Source organism: Coffea arabica, chromosome 11e, assembly GCF_036785885.1.
Source record: "Coffea arabica cultivar ET-39 chromosome 11e, Coffea Arabica ET-39 HiFi, whole genome shotgun sequence".
Classification (NCBI taxonomy): domain Eukaryota; kingdom Viridiplantae; phylum Streptophyta; class Magnoliopsida; order Gentianales; family Rubiaceae; genus Coffea; species Coffea arabica.
This window is the reverse complement of record NC_092331.1, coordinates 11,933,552-11,952,145: the sequence shown is the minus strand read 5'-3', so window position 1 is coordinate 11,952,145 and position 18,594 is coordinate 11,933,552. Positions and strand designations below refer to the sequence as shown.

Here is an 18,594-nt window from a genome sequence, read left to right as displayed (position 1 = left end):
AAAGTTGTGTACTAGATGTCTCCAACACAGCTCCTGATTCAATATTTCTATGAAAGTTTGCTATATACAGATAGAAGTCTTATAGATGCTGCCAGTGGAGGTGCTTTGGTGAACCCCCCAAGATACTTGGAAATTGATAGAAAGGATGGCAGAAAATTCTCAACAATTTGACATAAGGGAGGATACACATACTCGTCGAGTAAATGAGGCAAATATCTCATCAATTCAACAACAAATATCTGAATTAATTTCGGTTATTCGATAGTTGGCTATAGAAAATTTGTAGCAGGCTAAAGCATGTAGTATTTGTAAGGACACGAGTCATCCCAAAGATTGGTGCCCAGTGTTACAAGATGGAGGAGTTGAACAAGTGAGCATGGCTGGCAACGTGCCCGCGCCTTGTAGGCAGTATGACCCTTACTCCAACACGTATAATCTGAATTGGAGAGACTATTCGAATTTCAGCTATGGAGGCAACAAGCAGCAAAATTCTTTTCTTAATAGGCAGCAAGGTTTTCAGCCGCAGTACCCCTCCAAATCTCAATCTCATTCATCAAATGCTGACATATCTTTGGAGGATATGGTCAAGACATTGGTTGCCAACACCACGCAACTCTAGCAAAATGCCATTCAATACCAACAAAGGACGGACACGAGCATAAGAAACATAGAAAATCAGTTGAGTTAGATGGCCTCTACACTACATCGTTTGGAGTCTCAAGAGAAAGGAAGACTTCCATCTCAGCCTGAAGTTAATCCAAAGAACATGAGTACCATGACCCTCAGAAGTGGAAAAAAAATTAAAGGGCCTACAATTCTGAAGGATAAGAGTCAGGATCAAATTCAAAAAGAGATGGAAGATGGAGGACATGAATCTATACTGAGCAAATTGATTTCTCCAATTTACGAAGAATTGCCCTCACAGGCCATCATCGACCTTAAGAAAGATGAGGATGCAATTATTCTAACAAGTGACATGGAATTACAAAAGTCTCAAGAAGAAAGATTTAAAGATGCAGTTGAAAAGGAAATTGAAATGCAAGAAATGAAACCCCAACATCAAATCACTCAAGTGAATGAATCCGGTGAACAATTTTCAAATGCGGTGACATCTCCTCCATTTCTTAATCAACATTTTCCTGACTCTTATTCTTTAATTCCTGTTAGCAAGATTGATTTTATTATACCAGAAGATTTTGAGTTTCATGATAGAAATAAGTCAAGAGTTGTGATGGCAAAATATCTTAAACTACTAAGTGCGCGTGATGGAGGAGTGAGTGAAGAATTAAGATTATTGTTGATTTGTTTGACACCATCTACTAGTCCATGGAAGACCGTAGCTCGTGTGCTTAGGGATTACTCTATTTACGAGGGCTATCAGGATTATATAGAGGATGAAGCATTGAAACGAGGCACAAGATTTTATCCTTCTTGAACAAACATGACAATGTCTAGCCAAAAACATTAAAGAAAGACGCTTATTGGAAGGCAACCCAAATTATTTTCGTTGTTTGTTTAATTTTATTTGATAGTTTTAATATGTTTCTCTTAGAGCTTTCACAAATTTTTGATTTAATTTTCTATTTTTGATGATTAGTAGATGTCCTCCTGACATGACGCGCCTGCGTCAATAGGGCGCATGGTAATGTGCAATTCCCAAGTTCTTCATCAGAAGAGATTCCACATTCATGGCTCGCTCTCGTCAAGACACCTGGAGAGCTCTTTTTTCGATCCTGGAGCGGATTGACTGACATGGCACGCCCGGGCCAATAGGGCACGTGGTAATGTGCAATTTCTAAGTTCTTTATCAGAAGGATTTCCACCTTCATGACGTGCCCACGTCGTGTCCTAGGAAAAGGTAAAAAAAAAAATTCTTTTTTTCTCTTCCTTTTCCTTTTCCTTTTCTTCCTTTCTTTTTCTTTCTTTTTCTTCTTTCTTTCTTTCTTCCATCCTTCTCCACTGCCATCAACCATCAACATATCTCGAGCTCCATAATCATTTGCTCCTTGCCCGTAACTGTCCACTGCCCCCTCAGTTATCAGGGAAGTTTCGTTATCCCCATTACTTTTCTTTTATTCTCTATCTTACATTGGGGACAATGTAAGATTTAGGTATGGGGGGAGTAGTATATTAGAATAGTGCAATGTAGGCATTTTTGTTGGAATTTTTTATTCGATTTTTTTCAAATTTTTTTCAATTTTAGCTTATCTTTGTGCATATTTATGGTTGTTCCTGATAAACGATGATTAGATGTCTCAAATTTTTCTACCGCTAAGATTTTATACTCTAAGGTGTTAAGTATGACATGGTTAAATCTAAGGGTATCTCTTTGGTGAATATTTGAGATTTTGTGACTTTTGCATTTTTTGGTTAACTTTTCTAAGTATTGTAAATATTTGTCTAGCATTTTTTATGCAAATTGGTTCAGTTATTAATCTTAGTTCTCCATGTTTAAGAAATAAAGCGGATTTGTATGATTTTAAATTTTAATTTGGTGCTTATTTATAAACAGTATTTGGCTATACTCCACTAGTATCGTTGCCTAATAACCGGAGGTCTTCACCAAAAGTGTTGATTTTCGCGTCAAAAAGTGACGATAACTATGAGTATGTGGTCCTTTAGCGATAAAAACTAAGTAACCGGGCTCCTTCATTTGACAAATGTCGAAATTTGCGACAAAATGCTTAAATGACTAAAGACTAAGTATAGGGATGGCAATGGGAGCGGGTGACCGCGGGCACCCGTCCCGCGGGGGATTAATGGGGAGGGGGTTGGGGAGGGGCCCCCCGCTTAGAAACGGGGCGGGGGGCAGGGGAGTGTACCCCCGCCCTATCCCCCGCCCCGCCACCCGCTTTAAAAAAATAAATATATATAATTATATATAATATATAATTTAATTAGTTACAAACTTATGATAATGATATTATTAGTTATATGTATTATATAATGTCTATTAGTATATATAATATAATTGATATTATTAATTATACTAATAATTATATATGTGTACTAATACAAATTATTAATTTTTTATACTAAATTTACTAATATATTTATACTAAATCCCTAATTACACTTAATACAATAATATTTTTTTCTTAAAAAAAGCACAAGCACAAAAATGAATTAGTGATTGTATTTGTGCCAAAAGTGAAAACTTGACTACTTTAGTTATATTTATTTCATCATGTTGGATTGTATTCAAATATTTTTTGTTTGATTGTTTTTATAAGTTTCAATTGTAAAATTATAATGAATAATAATTTGATGACGTGTTAATATTTTAGTACTTGATTATTTGCTAAAATTTAATCATAATAAAATTATATAACAAATTTTTATTAGCCCCGCAGGGGAAGCGGGGCCGGGCGGGGCGGGGGGAGCAGGGGACGGGGGATGGGGTTGGGCGGGGGGAGTTTGTAGGCAGCGGGCGGGGGATGGGGGAGGTGTCCCCCGCCCCAACCCCGCCCCGTTGCCATCCCTAACTAAGTATTCCCCTTGAGAAAAAAAAACTCAAGTGTGGGATATTTTAGAAAAGCAAAAAAAAATGTGCTAATAGTGAAAAATGTGAAAGTGTGTGAATGAATTGTTAACCCGCTGATCCATAAATTTTAATATTGAGATTTTGTTTAATAGTTGAACCGTTTGCTGATGGATGCTGGTTGAATATTTTATATTCTTAGATTAGTTAGTCATAAATTGGAAGAGTTTTTTATCTTGAAAACTAACTGGAGAGATATTTCTTAAAGATTAGCCAATAATACTTGACACGTATTTTAATTGTATCTTGGCAATAGAAGATTTGAACAATAGCCATTGTTTGAGTTTGATTGCTTGATTTGTTGTTCTCATGCTTGAAGACAATCATCATTTAGGTGTGGGAAAAATTGATAGGTTGCATTTTTGTCATTAATTTTGTGATTATTTTTCTCTTTTATTTTACCAAATATTGTATTAATTGATAAATTCTACTTATATTTGGTATTTGGTGCTAATTGTAGGCAAATGAGAAAAAAATGATGAAAGAAGTGATTTTTTAAGAGTTTCCCAATTCAAGATGGAGTCTACGTGGATTATTGGCGGAAGATTAGGAAATTACCATTTTTCTTAGATATTTTATTTAGAAAACAATTGGCACTATTCTTGAAGTTACCTTTTTTCAATTAGAATTCTAGTTTTGGTTGTCCAAGTGAGAAGCCGAATTGGTTATTAATTAGTAGTCATTAGATACCTTCTTATTTTTGGAGGGTTCGACCGCAACAGAGGGGAGGACGGCCGCTTGGCCTTTTGGCCAATCTTTTGTTTTCTCTAGTTTTTCTCTTATCAAAGAGTCATGTGGCTGGTTTTGGAAAAATGGTGTGAATTGTTTCAATTGGCTATGCGCAACTAAGTTTCTTTTCTAGTCGAAGGTCAACTTGAAAACTCGATTTCAAACATCTGTGAGATTGAATTATTTTATTTATTTCTTTTATTCATTGGTATTTGTGCATTTTCTGATTTAAATTTTTATGATTGTTTTGTTATTTGAATGCCAAGAGCCCGATATTTGAATTAGCCTAATAATCTACTGTCAAATTAATCGGTTAAATCCGTAATTGTTTTATTGGTTAATACCAGTGGCTTCTAGCTTGGTCCCATGTTAGGAAAATGTATGATCTAATTTAAACAAACCCTGGTAGCAGTTTATTGATTAGGGTTGGGCTTTTCTAATTCTTAATGCAATTGAGGAATTGAATCATATGGTCGTACCTAGGGTTATTTCTTAGTTAGGGAAATAGTTAACGGTCATATCTTAGCTATCGAAAAAGTACGGAAAAGTTGGTTATTTATCGTGTGTATGGCAACTATAATCAATCTATTAATGAGTAATTGAATTATCTTTGCATCAATGATCAGTTGAATGGACCGTGTCTGAAAAGTTGCACCTTTGGCTAGAGTCGTATCTATTATTGATTAATTTTTGTTTATTTTCTTAAGTTGCTTGTATTTAATTAATTAGTTATTTTATATTTCTATAAAAATCCCCCATACTCTAGAATCTAAAAGAAATAAATTATCCCAAATCCCTGTGGATTCGATCATACTCACCGCTATATACAAAATTTATATTTTTGTTGAGTAGGTAATTATTGCACAGGCTTGACACCTGTCACAGGCTATCCTCTTTTTCATCTAGTAGTTGCCATTTTTCTTGTAGAGAAAAATCTAAGAGAGCAATTTTGTGTCTCTGTGTGAATTGAACCAGTTATTTGTAAAAACTTGTGTAACTTGGTAGTAAGGGGAAAGAAAGTGATGAAAATCCAAACAAGTTGTACTGGGAGAAAGAAAAAGTTTCTTCTAATCATAAAACAATCTTGAATTTCAATTATAATGAACTTTTTGAAGCTTCACAATGTACTGCATGCCCAAAAAGAAAAACATATGGTAGCTCAAGGAAATTTTATAAGTTCTGCAAAACCTAACTCTTTCATTATATATATATATATATATATATATATATATATATATATATATATATAACAAACAAAGTGTTCTTGCAATAACATGTGACGAGGAAACTTTTGCTCAAAAAGGAAATGAACAAAATGTTTGTAACAAGCAAACAAATTGAGTAATTCAGAATGTCATGAAATTCTGTTATGAAGTTGGGTAATCAACAAGTGATTAGAGGACCAGCTATATGAAATTTGATATGAGAAATCAAAATCATTAAAAAGGCCTAACAAGGCTTTCTAGACAAACACATGTAGTTAGGTTTGTGAATTCATAATGGTTCACATGTAAATCTAAACCACTCTTGTCTGCAATATCAACGAAGGAATTTTTTTCACTGTCATAAAGCACAAGCTTCTTGCTATTAACCTCCAAAAGTAATTGCTTTTTGTTCCTTGAACATGTTACTGGCTTTATGTGGTGCCATAATATCTGCTCATCAAAAGGGAATTTTAGGAAAGTTAATAGATTCCGACGTGATTCATCAATTCTGTAATCCTCCATCAGTGAAATATAAGCACATCTCCGATGATCATGGGCAAAGAAGTAGGAAACCAAGCAAATGCAACCATTCAGGACCCACAAATCATAATCCCGACGACCTTCCAAGTAAGGGCAAGGCATCATGCGAAATTCTTCGCTGCTAAGATCAAAGGCAAGAATGTAGCCTACACAGTAAAACCAGTGTAATGCACCATTAACAAGAAGTCCATCCATTGGTTCCCGAAAAGGATTCTCAAATGGAAAATCACCTATTATTTTCCATGAATTAAGCTTTGAGCTATAAACATAAACCTCATGACTCGTCGGAGTTGACCAATCTTGGTCGAAAATACTCCAACATTTCATGAAAGCAACCACTTTGTAGGCATCATTAACAGGGTCAAACCCAATCCCAGACGAAAATTGACTCTACAACCAATCAAATTTTCATAAGGAGGAGAGGGTAATTTACGGTGCTTTTGAGTCCATGGATTGGATTCCATAAGAAAATGTCCGACTCTGAAGTTAGCAAACAAAGAAGGCCATTGCAAGAGCCTGCTAAACGAACATGATATTCAGAGAGCTCTATAGGGCAGTTGAGTTGCTTAGCATGCAGAATGGAGCTACAAGAAAGATCTGAATCTGAAGTGTAAAATTTTCTACTTTCAGGGCGAGTAAAAACCGAAGCGCCATGTTCAACCAAGGCAATAATCTTAGTATCATCATGATGATAGTTTGTTTGAAGGTGGTTTTTATTCAAATAATGCATTTTGATGAAGTGAGGGTCATCAATTAAAGAACGCCATGATTTTGATACGCACCGGGAGCGAATTAGAGAATCAAATGGTAACCTCAAAAGCACGTTGACAAGCACATGGTCAGGGATATGGTCTGACATTTTACCAAATGATAGTGATTGCTACAAAGTAAGTTGTCAGTCAATTGGTGGCTTAATTCGCGTCGGTGAGCTTCCTACCTCAGAGCATGACAGGATGTTATCAAAGCAAATCAGTTTAGCCTCTGAACGGAATAAGACTGGATATATCGCGAATTTGGTGATCCCAACTGGAGTATATAATATTGAGGAGTATTGGTTGCAAGAAGATTGAAATCATGTAACTAAAAGCAAGACTATATTGGGTCTAGGCTTGCCTTAACAGTTGACAGGAGCTTCAATTGAAAGTAGCCCAGCCGGCGTTTGATGAAGAATTGAAGATTGAGGAAGAATTGTTCTTTCTCTCTTCTTTGACCACTATACACCACTATACAGCTGGGGTTTGCTCATATAGTATACTATATACACAAGTGGGAGAGTTGCCTTTTATAAAGTTGTTTGAAGTTTACACTTGGTGTGTGTGTGCATGTGTTTTTTTTTTTTTTGCTTTGAACATATTGTCCCTACCCTTAGTGAGACTAATCTAGATTCGGCTTCGGCTTGAGGAGCATCCACAGAGTCCGATTCTTACTCGAGAATGAAGGTCCGGTTCAAAATTTTTCAAGGCGCCACATGCAAAAGTCGTACTTCCCACCTCTAGTTGGCATTAACAATCCGCTTACCGGCTGCTCCAAGCTCATGGATTACACTTGGTGTGTTTTGACAGCTTTGGTTTTTTTTTCTCACATTGTTTAACAAAAATTAGTTAACTCTATTGAAAAAATAAATTTAATTTAATATTTTCTTAAAATACCCTTATATTAATATTAGGAGTATCACTAATCAATATACTTTTACATTAATTACAACAACAATAATGATGGTATATTAAAAATATTGTACCATTCAAGACATATATCAAAGCAATTATTGATGAAAAAGTTGAATGTATTAAATAAGGTAAGTTATATTTACTGGTAACGAGTATACTATTAAATAAAGATATTTTAGAGAAGTTAAAAGTAGCTATGTTCTTTAATTAGAATGTAGACTATAATTTTGGGACAAATGAAAAAAGAAAACAAAACTATGAAAGTGAAATGGAGTGAGTACTTTTGCTTATTCTAAAATATAAAGTTTCTTGTTTATACATGTATAAATCATGTCTTCTCTCCAACTCCTGTGGGGAAGAAAGTTTCTTTTAATCAAAATCTTGTGTATTTTTTGTCATTTCCACTGCCACTTTGTGGATCAACCAATAATTAGCGTTTGATGACTCATATTTGTTGGAGCAAAAGTTGTTGTGTATGATTATTTCTATCCATGGCGATCGAGTGTTTATCTTTTAGTTCAGTCCATTGGAAGGTGGCTACAGACTGCAGCTGTTTCCTGCAGAAGATAAGAATAATAGGATCATCGCAAAAAGAACTTGAATTTCTGCAGGGGCCAAAAGGCTCTTTCGAGCAATCTGATCAAGTCTAAACAAGTACAGCTTGAATCAGGATCCTATAAACATAAGAGCTTGAATCTTGATTTGGCATACTTAAGAAATAATTGGATTTGATTACCTCAATCCTGTTTTCCTAGTGACTCGGAAGTTAAAGGAATATTGCAGATGTTTGCCCAGTATTGAATCCTTAGCTTTTTCGGTCCCGCTCCCAAAATTGGCCTCATCTTGATTATGTTAATCAAAGCATTTACATGATTCAATTCAGGTCAACCCTTGACAGCAATTTTAAGTTGTTTAAGCACAAGATAACATTGAAATTACGCAGCAAAAAGAAGACTGCATGTTTTTGTACATTTGCTCGAGAAATATATACAGAGTTGATGCATCTAATTCTAACTTGTGAAGAAACAAAAAGCCATCCTAAACTAATTGATTCATGAACCAGAAGATGTTTTATGTGCTAATAAACTTCAAAACAAGAAAGCAAAATCAGAATGATAAATTGTTTTGTGAACAAATTAACATTCTAAGCATCTACTCCAACTTCTTTCGCAACGATTTCTTTGTGGATTTAAACTAAAGCCTAAATTAAATTTAACAAATTAAACAAGCATCATGATAAGGCCGATCAAAGTTTGTAACTCAAACATGAGACACTGTACACTTTTATTGCACCACTGTTTATGCATACATCACTGAACAAGTTCCTGCTTGAGATTATTCAGAAGTATAAAATATCTTGCACCACCATTTTTCTTTCTTTTCTTTTTCCTGCACCATTTATGCCTACAACACAGGATTGATTCCACCTCAAGATTATCAAATGATCACAATATCACATGCTTTCTGTCTTCCACAGTTTTTGACAAACCAGACTTCCTAGAACGGACCAACAAGGCTTTCAAAAATGATCACATGCTTTCTATCTTTAATAGTTTATGACAAATCAGCCTAATCAGGCTTGCCAGAACAGACTAGCAAGGCTTCCAACACAAACACATGAAGTTAGACTTATAGGTGAATCTAAAGAACTTGCTGCACCACTCATGGCTACATCATTGAACGAATTCGTCTCCAGATCATAAAGCACCAGCGTAGCCTTGCTAATTTGCAAAACCACTTGCTTCTTGTTCTTGGATAATGCTATGGGTGTTGTCCATTTGCCAAAAGGGATTCTAATCGAGCCTAATTTAGACCAACAAGATTCGTGAACTCCATAATCCTCCATTAAAAAAATATCAGCAAACCTCTGATTCCCAAAGTCATAATCAGAGAGCAAACAAAGGACACCATTCAAGATGCACAATTGCGGGAGGAAACGGTCTTCCCAGAAAGGACAGAGCATGGAACGAAATTTGTCACTGCAAAGGTCAAAAGCAAAGATAAAGTTCTGACCGCCAACCCAGTGCAATGCACCATTAGCCAGAATACCATCCATAGGGTCAGGGAACATGGTTGCCTGTTGAAATGGGAAATCCCCAATATCTTTCCATAAATTTAGATTTGAGCTATAAACATAAACTTTGTTACTGCAAAGAGTAATTGTTGGTGTTAGGATTTGCATACAGTTCCAACCATTCTTGAAAGCCAGGACTTTGTAATCATCACTGACACGGTCATAGCCAAAACCTAGACGGATTTGAACTTGGCTGTGGCCAATTGCATTTCCATACGGTGGAGGGGGTATCTCCCAATACTTTTGAGTCCATGGATTCCATATAAAAATGTTCCAATTCCTATGTACCAAGCAAAGAAGGCCATTGCAAGAGCCTACCAAACGTATATCATCTCTAAAAGAATCAGCAGGAAAGTTGAGTTTTTTTGCATTTGCAGTACAGGAGCTAAAAAGTAGATTCATATCTAGGGAGTAAAAGTCTCTGCTTCTAGAGCCAGTAACTGGGGAAGACTTCTCCTCAATCAAGGCAACAATCTTAGTATCATTATGATCATAGTTTGTTTCGAGGTGGCTTTCGTTATACATTTTGATGAAGTGAGGACCATCAATTAAAGAACGCCATGATTTTGATACGCACCTGGATCGAATCAGAGAATCAAAGGGTAACCTCAAAAGCACATTCACAAGCAGTTGGTCAGGGATGTAGTCTGACATTTGACCAAATGGGATTAGTTCTGCTAAGTAAGCTGTGCCTTAATTGGTGGCTTGATTCGCTTCAGTGGGCTTCCAAGCTCAGTGCAGGACAGGATGTAATCAAAGCAACTCTATTTAACAGAATAAGACTGGATTGCAAATTTGACGGATTTTAACTGGAGTTTGGAGGACAAGAAGACTCAAATGAGGTAATTAAAGCCTATATTGGATGGAGTCTTGCCTCAACAGTTGACAAGAGCTTCAGTCGAAACTAAAGTTTGATGAATATTAAGGAAGGCTTGTGATTCCTTTTCCACTTCGTTTTGACCAATATACTTATGGCTTTGCCCATAATACACATTTAAGTTGGCATTTATAAACTTGGCTGAAGCAAAGACTCGGTTAAGGTCAACTTGTGGAAGCAACTGAGCAATTAGGTGGAAGGAAGTAGAGAAAGACCATAACATTGACCTCAACTCCCGGGGCTTGAAACTGTTAAATTGAATTTTGATTAAAAAAAAAAAAAAACACCAACAGCTGTAGTTAATGGGTGTAGCCCAAGTCCTATATTATATACTTGTGTTTCTTTATTACTGTTTTCGAAGGGGCATCAATAGTTGTTTCTGCCTAATGATCCTTTTATAACTTCAATTCTAATCACTCAATTACATGTAAATGTCTTACCAACTAAACTGAGTACCGTTGTCAATTTGTATATAACTGTGAAACATATGATTGTAGATGAAAAATAATGAAATCACGTAAACTATAAATTTAAAAATTGCTTGTATCTTGATGTAACCAAACTACGTACTTACCATGTTTCTTTATCACTTACCATAAAGGTAATAACAATATGATGGATAAAATGGGAATTCTAAATAGGATTTTCAGAACTTGTACAGCCTATCAGACTCAAGTCAACCGTTTATGACAACTAGGCTAACAAAACAAGTGAAAAAACAAAAACTTTATATTCTTTGTCCCACAGGATTGGTCCAGTGATAGTAGCGATTCTTTGAGACACAAAAGGTTCTGGGATCGAAATTGCTCCCTGGAGTACCCTGCGACTCACCAGGAAAAATGTTGTGTGTGACCGTGGCATTTCCCTCCGATTTGGTGCGCCGGCTCAAGTCGAAAGGGCTCGAGTCGGAGTATATTTCGGATTACAAAAATAGAAAAAAAGACTTTTTGGGCCATTCGTAGCACTTAATTATTTGCAAACTGCCCCCTCTTCTGTTTTGTCTGGTCAACTCTTATGATCACATTTGCAAGAATAGCTACAAAACTGATATATACTTCCTCCGTCTCATAAGAATAGATCAACACTTTCATTTTGTATTTATCCCAAATTATAGGTCTATTTCTTTTCTAAAGCATAGTTGGTATATGGATTTACTACTATATCCATAGTCAATGTGCATTTGAATCAGTAAACATGCTATTCTATTAGTCAACCATTGTACTAGAAGGAATAAATAAGACACTAAAACAAGAATCAATAGAAAGGTATATAAGGAAAGTAATAAGCAAAAATGATTACATTAATTACCCTTCTTAACTTATATGAAGTAGAAGTGAATCTATCTTTATGACGGAAGAAGTATATAAAATAGCAGTATCACTAAACTACAGGTCTAGGACTAGTATTTGTTCGGGCCACATCTTTTACAACCACTACTTGAATAATCAAGTTTGCTTGACAACTGTAGATGCAAGCCATTCTTAAATAAGCATGAAATCTTAGCTTTTTACCGGTTCCTAATAATCAGCTACTCTCAAGATGTTTCAAATTTACTTCTTAATAATTTTCACTCTCGTACATAACTACTTCGATATTAATTTAATATATTGTTTTAACAGAAGGTTCCTTGAGAGTAAAATTACTAATCTGAGAACAAATCAATGGAAAAGATCATTGATTCGTGACTCCACCAGTGGGATATTATTGTTTACAAGATCAGTTACAGCCAAGAAATCCTTGAGATTTAAAGCCCTTTTCCTTCCCCAGCTCCCTAATCTTCATTTACTTACTTTTGCTCAATTATGACTCCAGCAAAATGATCTGGTACTTAATCATCAGCTACTTGAACCATTTTTTTCCCAACATTATCACCTCGAAAGTCCTGCAAAAGCTGATGGTATGCTTTCCACACCACGCGAAATGTCTTCAAGAACGTGGAACTTCCCACTCTGGAGGTGCTCAAGTGCAGCAAGAAATCCTTGAATTGTGATCCTCTTGTATATAACATCCACCATGTTTAAAGCTGCACGTTTTCCTTCATTCGTATACTCTGATATAACGCCACAAACAGCCACTCTACCAAATGGATTCATGTTTTCAATTGCTGCTTCTAACATTTCTGCTCCCACATTGTCAAAATATATGTCAATCCCACTAGGGAAGTACCTATAGTATCATTGTTCAAAAATTAGCAAATGCTATCCCAAGTACATGACATCTTCACTTGCCAAAATGTTAGTCCCTATTTGATAGATTATCAAGTTGAAGTTCAAGTGAAATTTCAAAGTAAAAGAGTTAAATAAATCACTCGAGTTCCTGAAATTCAATAGATGCAGTGGATTTGAGTTACCTTTTAAGGGCTGACTTAAGATCAATTTCCTCTTTGTAGTTGAATGCTTCATCAAAACCAAGCTTCTCCTTGAGCAAGTCTACCTATAAATATTTCAAGGTAAAATACAACATTATTCTTATGAAATAATTTCACTTTGTGGCCCCAAACTTGTATATGATTCTCACTTTGCACCTAAACTCTCAAATGTATCCTTCTTAAGTCTAGTTGAAAACATTATTGTTAGCAGAATTAACAGAATAGAGAAATTAATGACAAAAGGAAAGGAAATAAAAAAAAAAGATATCATGAAGTCATCCAGCCCTTTATCTAGGTCATAGGTCATTCCTAAGTACAGGTTTGATCTCAAATATTTTGCTCTAATGCTTACCAAGTATTTCCTATTATCACTAAACCAAACCCTCTTGACATAATAAATTGAAACAAACCTCACCAACAAAAAAGGGAAACACAAAAATCAGCACTGGAAGTAAATAATGTGTCCATTTGGAAATGGAAGGCTGACCTTTTTTTGGCTACCAGCACAGCCTACCACATAGCACCCAAAGAGCTTGGCATACTGCCCAACTAAACTTCCCACAGATCCTGAGGCAGCAGAAACAAACACTGTTTCCCCTTTCTGGGGTTTACACACTTCAAAAAGTCCAGCAAAAGCTGTTATCCCACTGAATCCTGCACAAAAAAAATTGAAAGAGTAGTTAATCTATTCAAATATCCTGATCCTACCCTGGAAAGACAATCTTAATCAGGCCCAAAATGCAGCATTATAACATGTTGATAACAATGGAAGTATGATATGAACTTACCTAGAAATCCTGCATGGTAAGAAAGTGGAAATCCCATGGTCTCCACCTTATTTAACTTAGCTCCTTTAAATTTGCTGGTACCCTCTTTTATGATGCTGTACTCTGCCCAGCTCAGGAACCCGGAAACCAAGTCCCCCTCTTTAAATTCAGGATTGCCAGAAGCGACAACTCTCCCCACACCATAACCATCAATTTCCTGTTAACAACAATTAATTGATTCTTGTGAGCATTACTCTGCATACATCTCTGAATAAATCTTCATTGCATTGTCATCAATCAACAAAAGTAGTTTGTAATTTGCAACATACCTCGCCAGGGTTGAGGGCACCTGCAATGTTGGTTGCTTGCTGAAAGCAACTTTGGCTCGTCATGCGGTTCAATTGGTATGGATCAATCGATAAGAAGAGATTTTTGACGATGACTTCATCTTTTCCGGGCTCAATTGATAAAGTAAGAGGTTCAGTTCTAAGCTCAAAGTCTGACTCCTGTGGTGCTCCATCAATAATATGTTTAATCACTACGTATCTGTTTGTTACTTCCATTGAGGTTTCTTGCAATCCTCAAAACTTCAAAATTCTGTGTGCATGAAAAAGAAAATTGTTCCTCCCACTCCAAGAGAAAGAATGAGGAGAAGGAAAAAAAAAATGTTTGTTTGAAAACTACTCAATCGAAGAATAGTTAATGATGCACTGAATATATATACATGTATTCGACAGGATAAAAAGAAGTAAAGCGGGCCTCTCCAGATGAATTTTGTCCATTGATTGTTATAATCCTAAAGACATTTGATGTAAACTTGTATAACTCTAGCATAATTATGAATTTTACATTATTTAGTTGTATGAGTTAGACAAATTTTATGATTGTATTATATATTTTAAAAGTTACATCAATCAAATTGAATTGGACGAAACTCAACTAGAGAGGCCATGATGCAAAATTGGACGATACTTATTCTATGATTCAACAAATGTATCATTCTGCCATCTGTAATTAGTACAACTTTGAATTTTGAATTTTGAATTTTGAGTAATAATAACTGGTATGCTTGTGGATTTAAGAGATTTGTCAACATCTTATCCTAGTATATTCCTCAATTTTATTTTTTTTGCAATAATTTGATACACTACACTCACAAGTGCGATAGCATCAAACCAATTGTTCAATTCTTAATTTGGGAATCGAGGTGCTGCTCTGTCTCAATGGTTGTTTTTTTGGGATGTTTTATACAGACAAATATTACAGTACCAATTTTTGTGAATAAATAAGCACAAAAAATAAAAATTGATTGAAAAATGTGATACAAAACACTCCATTCAAATAGTACTTGTAGTGTAAACATTTTTTTAGCAGCATTGTTATAGTTAGTCATATACTAGGAGAAAATAGAGAGGGATGGACCTATTGAATCTATTGAGAAGCACAAAGAAAATTAAATAATCTTCAATCATACTTCGATAAATTTTAGAGAGGAAACACAGTCAGAGGGATTTAATCCCTCTAATCCCTCGTCTAATGGCCAATTGAACTAGCTCAGCTGGTTTAGCATGAACAATTGTAATCATTTGTCTCCTAATAGTTGCCAATTATCTACCATTGCCTTCTAATAATTGCCTATTATCTACCATGTCTGTGCAAGCAAGGAAGCAGTATTAGGACAACAGATACAGAAAAGCACTAAATACGAGACAAAAGCCGGCTTGAGCAAAAGAACAAAGTGCAAGTCTTTGACCGGGACGGCAGGGCCGGCCCATGTCATATATATGAAGCGGGAATATGCAGTGCTGGTGCTCACTCTTTGTTGTTTAATGATGATTTTTCAATAGGTCCAATCCACTTTTGAGAAGACTTGTGCTTTTGGATGGTTAGTGTTAGGCATTTGTTTTTTGATTTTTTTGGTTGGGAATGTCCTGCATTTATGTATCCATTCCACAAAAGTAATTAAAGTTCTGTTACACCCGAGAGAAAAAAAAATACACAAAGTACATGTATATTTGTTATAGCCATAATTATTAAATTCGGTTCGGCGTGACGGTCGAACCAATCAACCCAATGAATTGGCCATTTAGTGCTTTTTGGGGTGTTTTACATGGACAAATATTACAGTACCAATTTTGTGAATAAATAAGCACAAAAAAATTTGATTGAAAAAATGTGATATGAAAACACTCCATCCAAATAGTACTTGTAGTGTAAACAATTTTTTTTTAATACAGCACTGTTATAGTTGGTCCTATACTAGGGGAAAGTAGAGAGGGATGGACCTATTGAATCTATTGAGAGGCACAAAGGGAGTTAAATAACCTTCTATCATACTTCGGTAAATTCTAGAGAGAAACATAGTCAGAAGGATTTAATCCCTCTAATCCCTCGTCTAATGGCCAATTGAACTAGCTCAGCTGGTTTAGCATAAACAATTGTAACCATTTGTCTCCTAATAATTGCATATTATCTACCATGTCTGTGCAAGGCTGCAAGCAAGGATGCAGTATTAGGACAACAGAAAAGCACTAAATACGAGACAAAAGCCGGTTTGAGCAAAAGAACAAAGTGCAAGTCTTTGACCGCGACAGCAGGGCCGGCCCATGTCATATATATGAAGCGGTAACACGCAGTGCTGGTGCTCACTCTTTGTTCTTTAATGATGATTTTTCAATGGGTCCAATCCAGTTTTAAGAAGACTTGTGATTTTGGATGGTTAGTGTTAGGCATTTGTTTTTTGGTTTTTTTGGTTGGGAATGTTCTGCAGTTATGTGTCCATTCCACAAAAGTAATTAGGCTTTGTTTGGATAGAATATTATTTCAAATAATTATTTGAAATAATTACTGTAATACTTTTTATGATGTGATACATGAGATAAAAAAGTGATTGAGCATATAAAAAAGTGAATTGAAAAAATGTGTTTATGATGCAAGCGAAAAATTTTTAAAAAAAAATTTACTATCCAAACATAGCCTAAAGTTCTGTTACGCTCAAGAGAAAAAGAAAATTCACGAAGTATATGTATGTTTGTCATAGCCATAATTATTAAACTCGGTCCGATTTGGCGGTCGAACCAATCAACCCAATGAATGGCCATTAGGCCAAGTTGGATTTCTGTTGACCGGTCAATGATCCCAATAGTTCAATCGAATTAAACCGAAAATCCAATTGGTTTTGTGAAAAATTTTTTAATAAGCTCTTGCTAAGATTTGAACTTGGGATTTTAGGCATGTTGTGACGGCCCCGCCTCCCCCCTGAGGCGAACCAGAGGGTTCGGCTGGCCGCCTGCCCGGCTCTCGCCGGGACTCAGTCGTTCACTACAGTCCTCAATTAAATACAAGAATAAACCTCAAATATACATCACATGGTCCACAAACTTTTACATATCAAAAGCGAAGCGTCCACGCTTCCGCAGCGCCACTCTGATCCTTGATCACAACTATTATACAGGAGGAAGTCCAAATCTAGACTATTACACATCCAGTCAATTCTAAACGTTCAATACAATCCCAATATGAACGATTACACAAAAGGAAATTCAAATTCAATCCATACATGAGATAATCCAGGATTAAACACTACAAGCCCTTCCTTCGCCTTGAGCCCTGTGGAGGAGAATAAAACATTTTGGGGTGAGCTAGAAGCTCAGCGAGTAACCAATAAAATCAGTTATCAAATCAGTTTCACAATCGTTCATTTCAATAATGTCATGATTCAGTAATCAATGCACTTTCATTGCTCTCGTGAACTAGTGAAATCATGGTACTTAGACGTCCAACGCTCCAAACGATCATTTAACATTGAACATTAACATTGAACATTAAACATTGAGAAAGAGCCCATTGGTGCTCTACAGGAACATTAAACGGTAGAGGAGACGTCGGAGTCCAGCACACGAATTCCAAGTACTCATTTGAGCCAAAACATGTCAAGAACTTATATGCCGGCACACAGGATATGCAATCAAAGAAACGATGCAAGAAACATTTCAAAGTAACGTTGCAAATAGTTTAAGGTCACTCACCTCCACGGCTCATAATCCTCGTCCAATATAGCCAATTACCAAACTAGAACCGTAATTGCAGGTTTGCAAATCACACTATGCTGTAATCAGTACAACTCAGTCTATACAGGTCCAAATGCAGAAATTCCAAAGGCATATGATAGCTAGGACATCAAGCTACATTTCATCAGAAGACACCAACATCCAAATCCAAAGCAATTCCAGTCAAAACAGACGATTACAAGCGCAGTTCGCACATTCTGATCAACCCAGAACAGCAACAGTAAAATCGACATATCTCACTCTACACTACAGGCACCTCAAACACATCAATACCTACAACTTTCATGTTTGAAGCAAAGGCCAATTCGGCCTCTAACCATATGATACAAAACCGGACAGAATTGGGGTTATGAAACCCTAACTTTTCACATTTCCTTCCAAATCCAAAATTGGTTGCAATTACCAATCATTTACATCCACTAGAGTCATAACCCCTCATTACCAACCATCATAAATAACCACAACATCATGATCACATTAAACCAGAAAATTCCTCAATAAAATAAAAACTTCACCAATAAATTCCTTCAACCCATGAAATACTCCACAAAATAACACACATGGCCACCACCAACCATTAATTAACCAATACTAGAACAAAAGTCACTTGTATATTCAACTCACCTCAAATTCAAGAGAGCTACCAACTTAGAGCTTCCCTTCAAAAACCACCATAGTGCACCCTTGTGTGAAATATTTTCCAAAACCATCGGTGAAATCACAAGATTTTGGGACAAAATTGAAGTTGGAAAATGA

At 35.9% G+C, this 18,594-nt stretch overlaps 3 protein-coding genes across 3 annotated transcripts; all 3 read right to left on the bottom strand.

Annotated features, from left to right (window-relative positions):
• Positions 1-5,709: 5,709 nt before the first annotated feature.
• LOC113718124 (F-box protein CPR1-like) lies at positions 5,710-6,874 on the bottom strand. Its single transcript, XM_027243043.1, has 2 exons — positions 6,545-6,874; positions 5,710-6,405 (listed from the first exon to the last, which is right to left on the bottom strand). Exons 1-2 carry the CDS (start codon positions 6,872-6,874, stop codon positions 5,710-5,712), a joined length of 1,026 nt encoding a protein of 341 aa, XP_027098844.1.
• A 2,381-nt stretch (positions 6,875-9,255) lies between these two features.
• On the bottom strand, positions 9,256-10,410 carry LOC113717637 (F-box protein CPR1-like). Its single transcript, XM_072072937.1, has one exon. The coding sequence runs from the start codon at positions 10,408-10,410 to the stop codon at positions 9,256-9,258; it is 1,155 nt and encodes a 384-aa protein (XP_071929038.1).
• A 1,799-nt stretch (positions 10,411-12,209) lies between these two features.
• LOC113717743 (NADPH-dependent oxidoreductase 2-alkenal reductase-like) lies at positions 12,210-14,464 on the bottom strand. The gene is made up of 5 exons (XM_027242541.2): positions 14,098-14,464; positions 13,790-13,985; positions 13,489-13,655; positions 12,984-13,066; positions 12,210-12,799 (listed from the first exon to the last, which is right to left on the bottom strand). The coding sequence occupies exons 1-5, from the start codon at positions 14,329-14,331 to the stop codon at positions 12,502-12,504; spliced, it is 978 nt and encodes a 325-aa protein (XP_027098342.1). The 5' UTR covers positions 14,332-14,464; the 3' UTR covers positions 12,210-12,501.
• Between the last annotated feature and the right edge of the window lie 4,130 nt (positions 14,465-18,594).

Bases quoted from the DNA above. Each gene is read 5' to 3' on its own strand.
- LOC113717743 (XM_027242541.2), bottom strand. From the start codon at position 14,331: ATGGAAGTAACAAACAGATACGTAGTGATTAAACATATTATTGATGGA. The intron at 13,067-13,488 runs GTCAGCCTTCCA...AAATATTTATAG, and splicing joins GTGCTGGTAGCCAAAAAAAG to GTAGACTTGCTCAAGGAGAA. The intron at 12,800-12,983 runs GTAACTCAAATC...ATGATACTATAG, and splicing joins CTTAAGTCAGCCCTTAAAAG to GTACTTCCCTAGTGGGATTG.
- LOC113718124 (XM_027243043.1), bottom strand. From the start codon at position 6,874: ATGTCAGACCATATCCCTGACCATGTGCTTGTCAACGTGCTTTTGAGG. The intron at 6,406-6,544 runs GTTCGTTTAGCA...GATTGGTTGTAG, and splicing joins TAGAGCTCTCTGAATATCAT to AGTCAATTTTCGTCTGGGAT.
- LOC113717637 (XM_072072937.1), bottom strand. From the start codon at position 10,410: ATGTCAGACTACATCCCTGACCAACTGCTTGTGAATGTGCTTTTGAGG.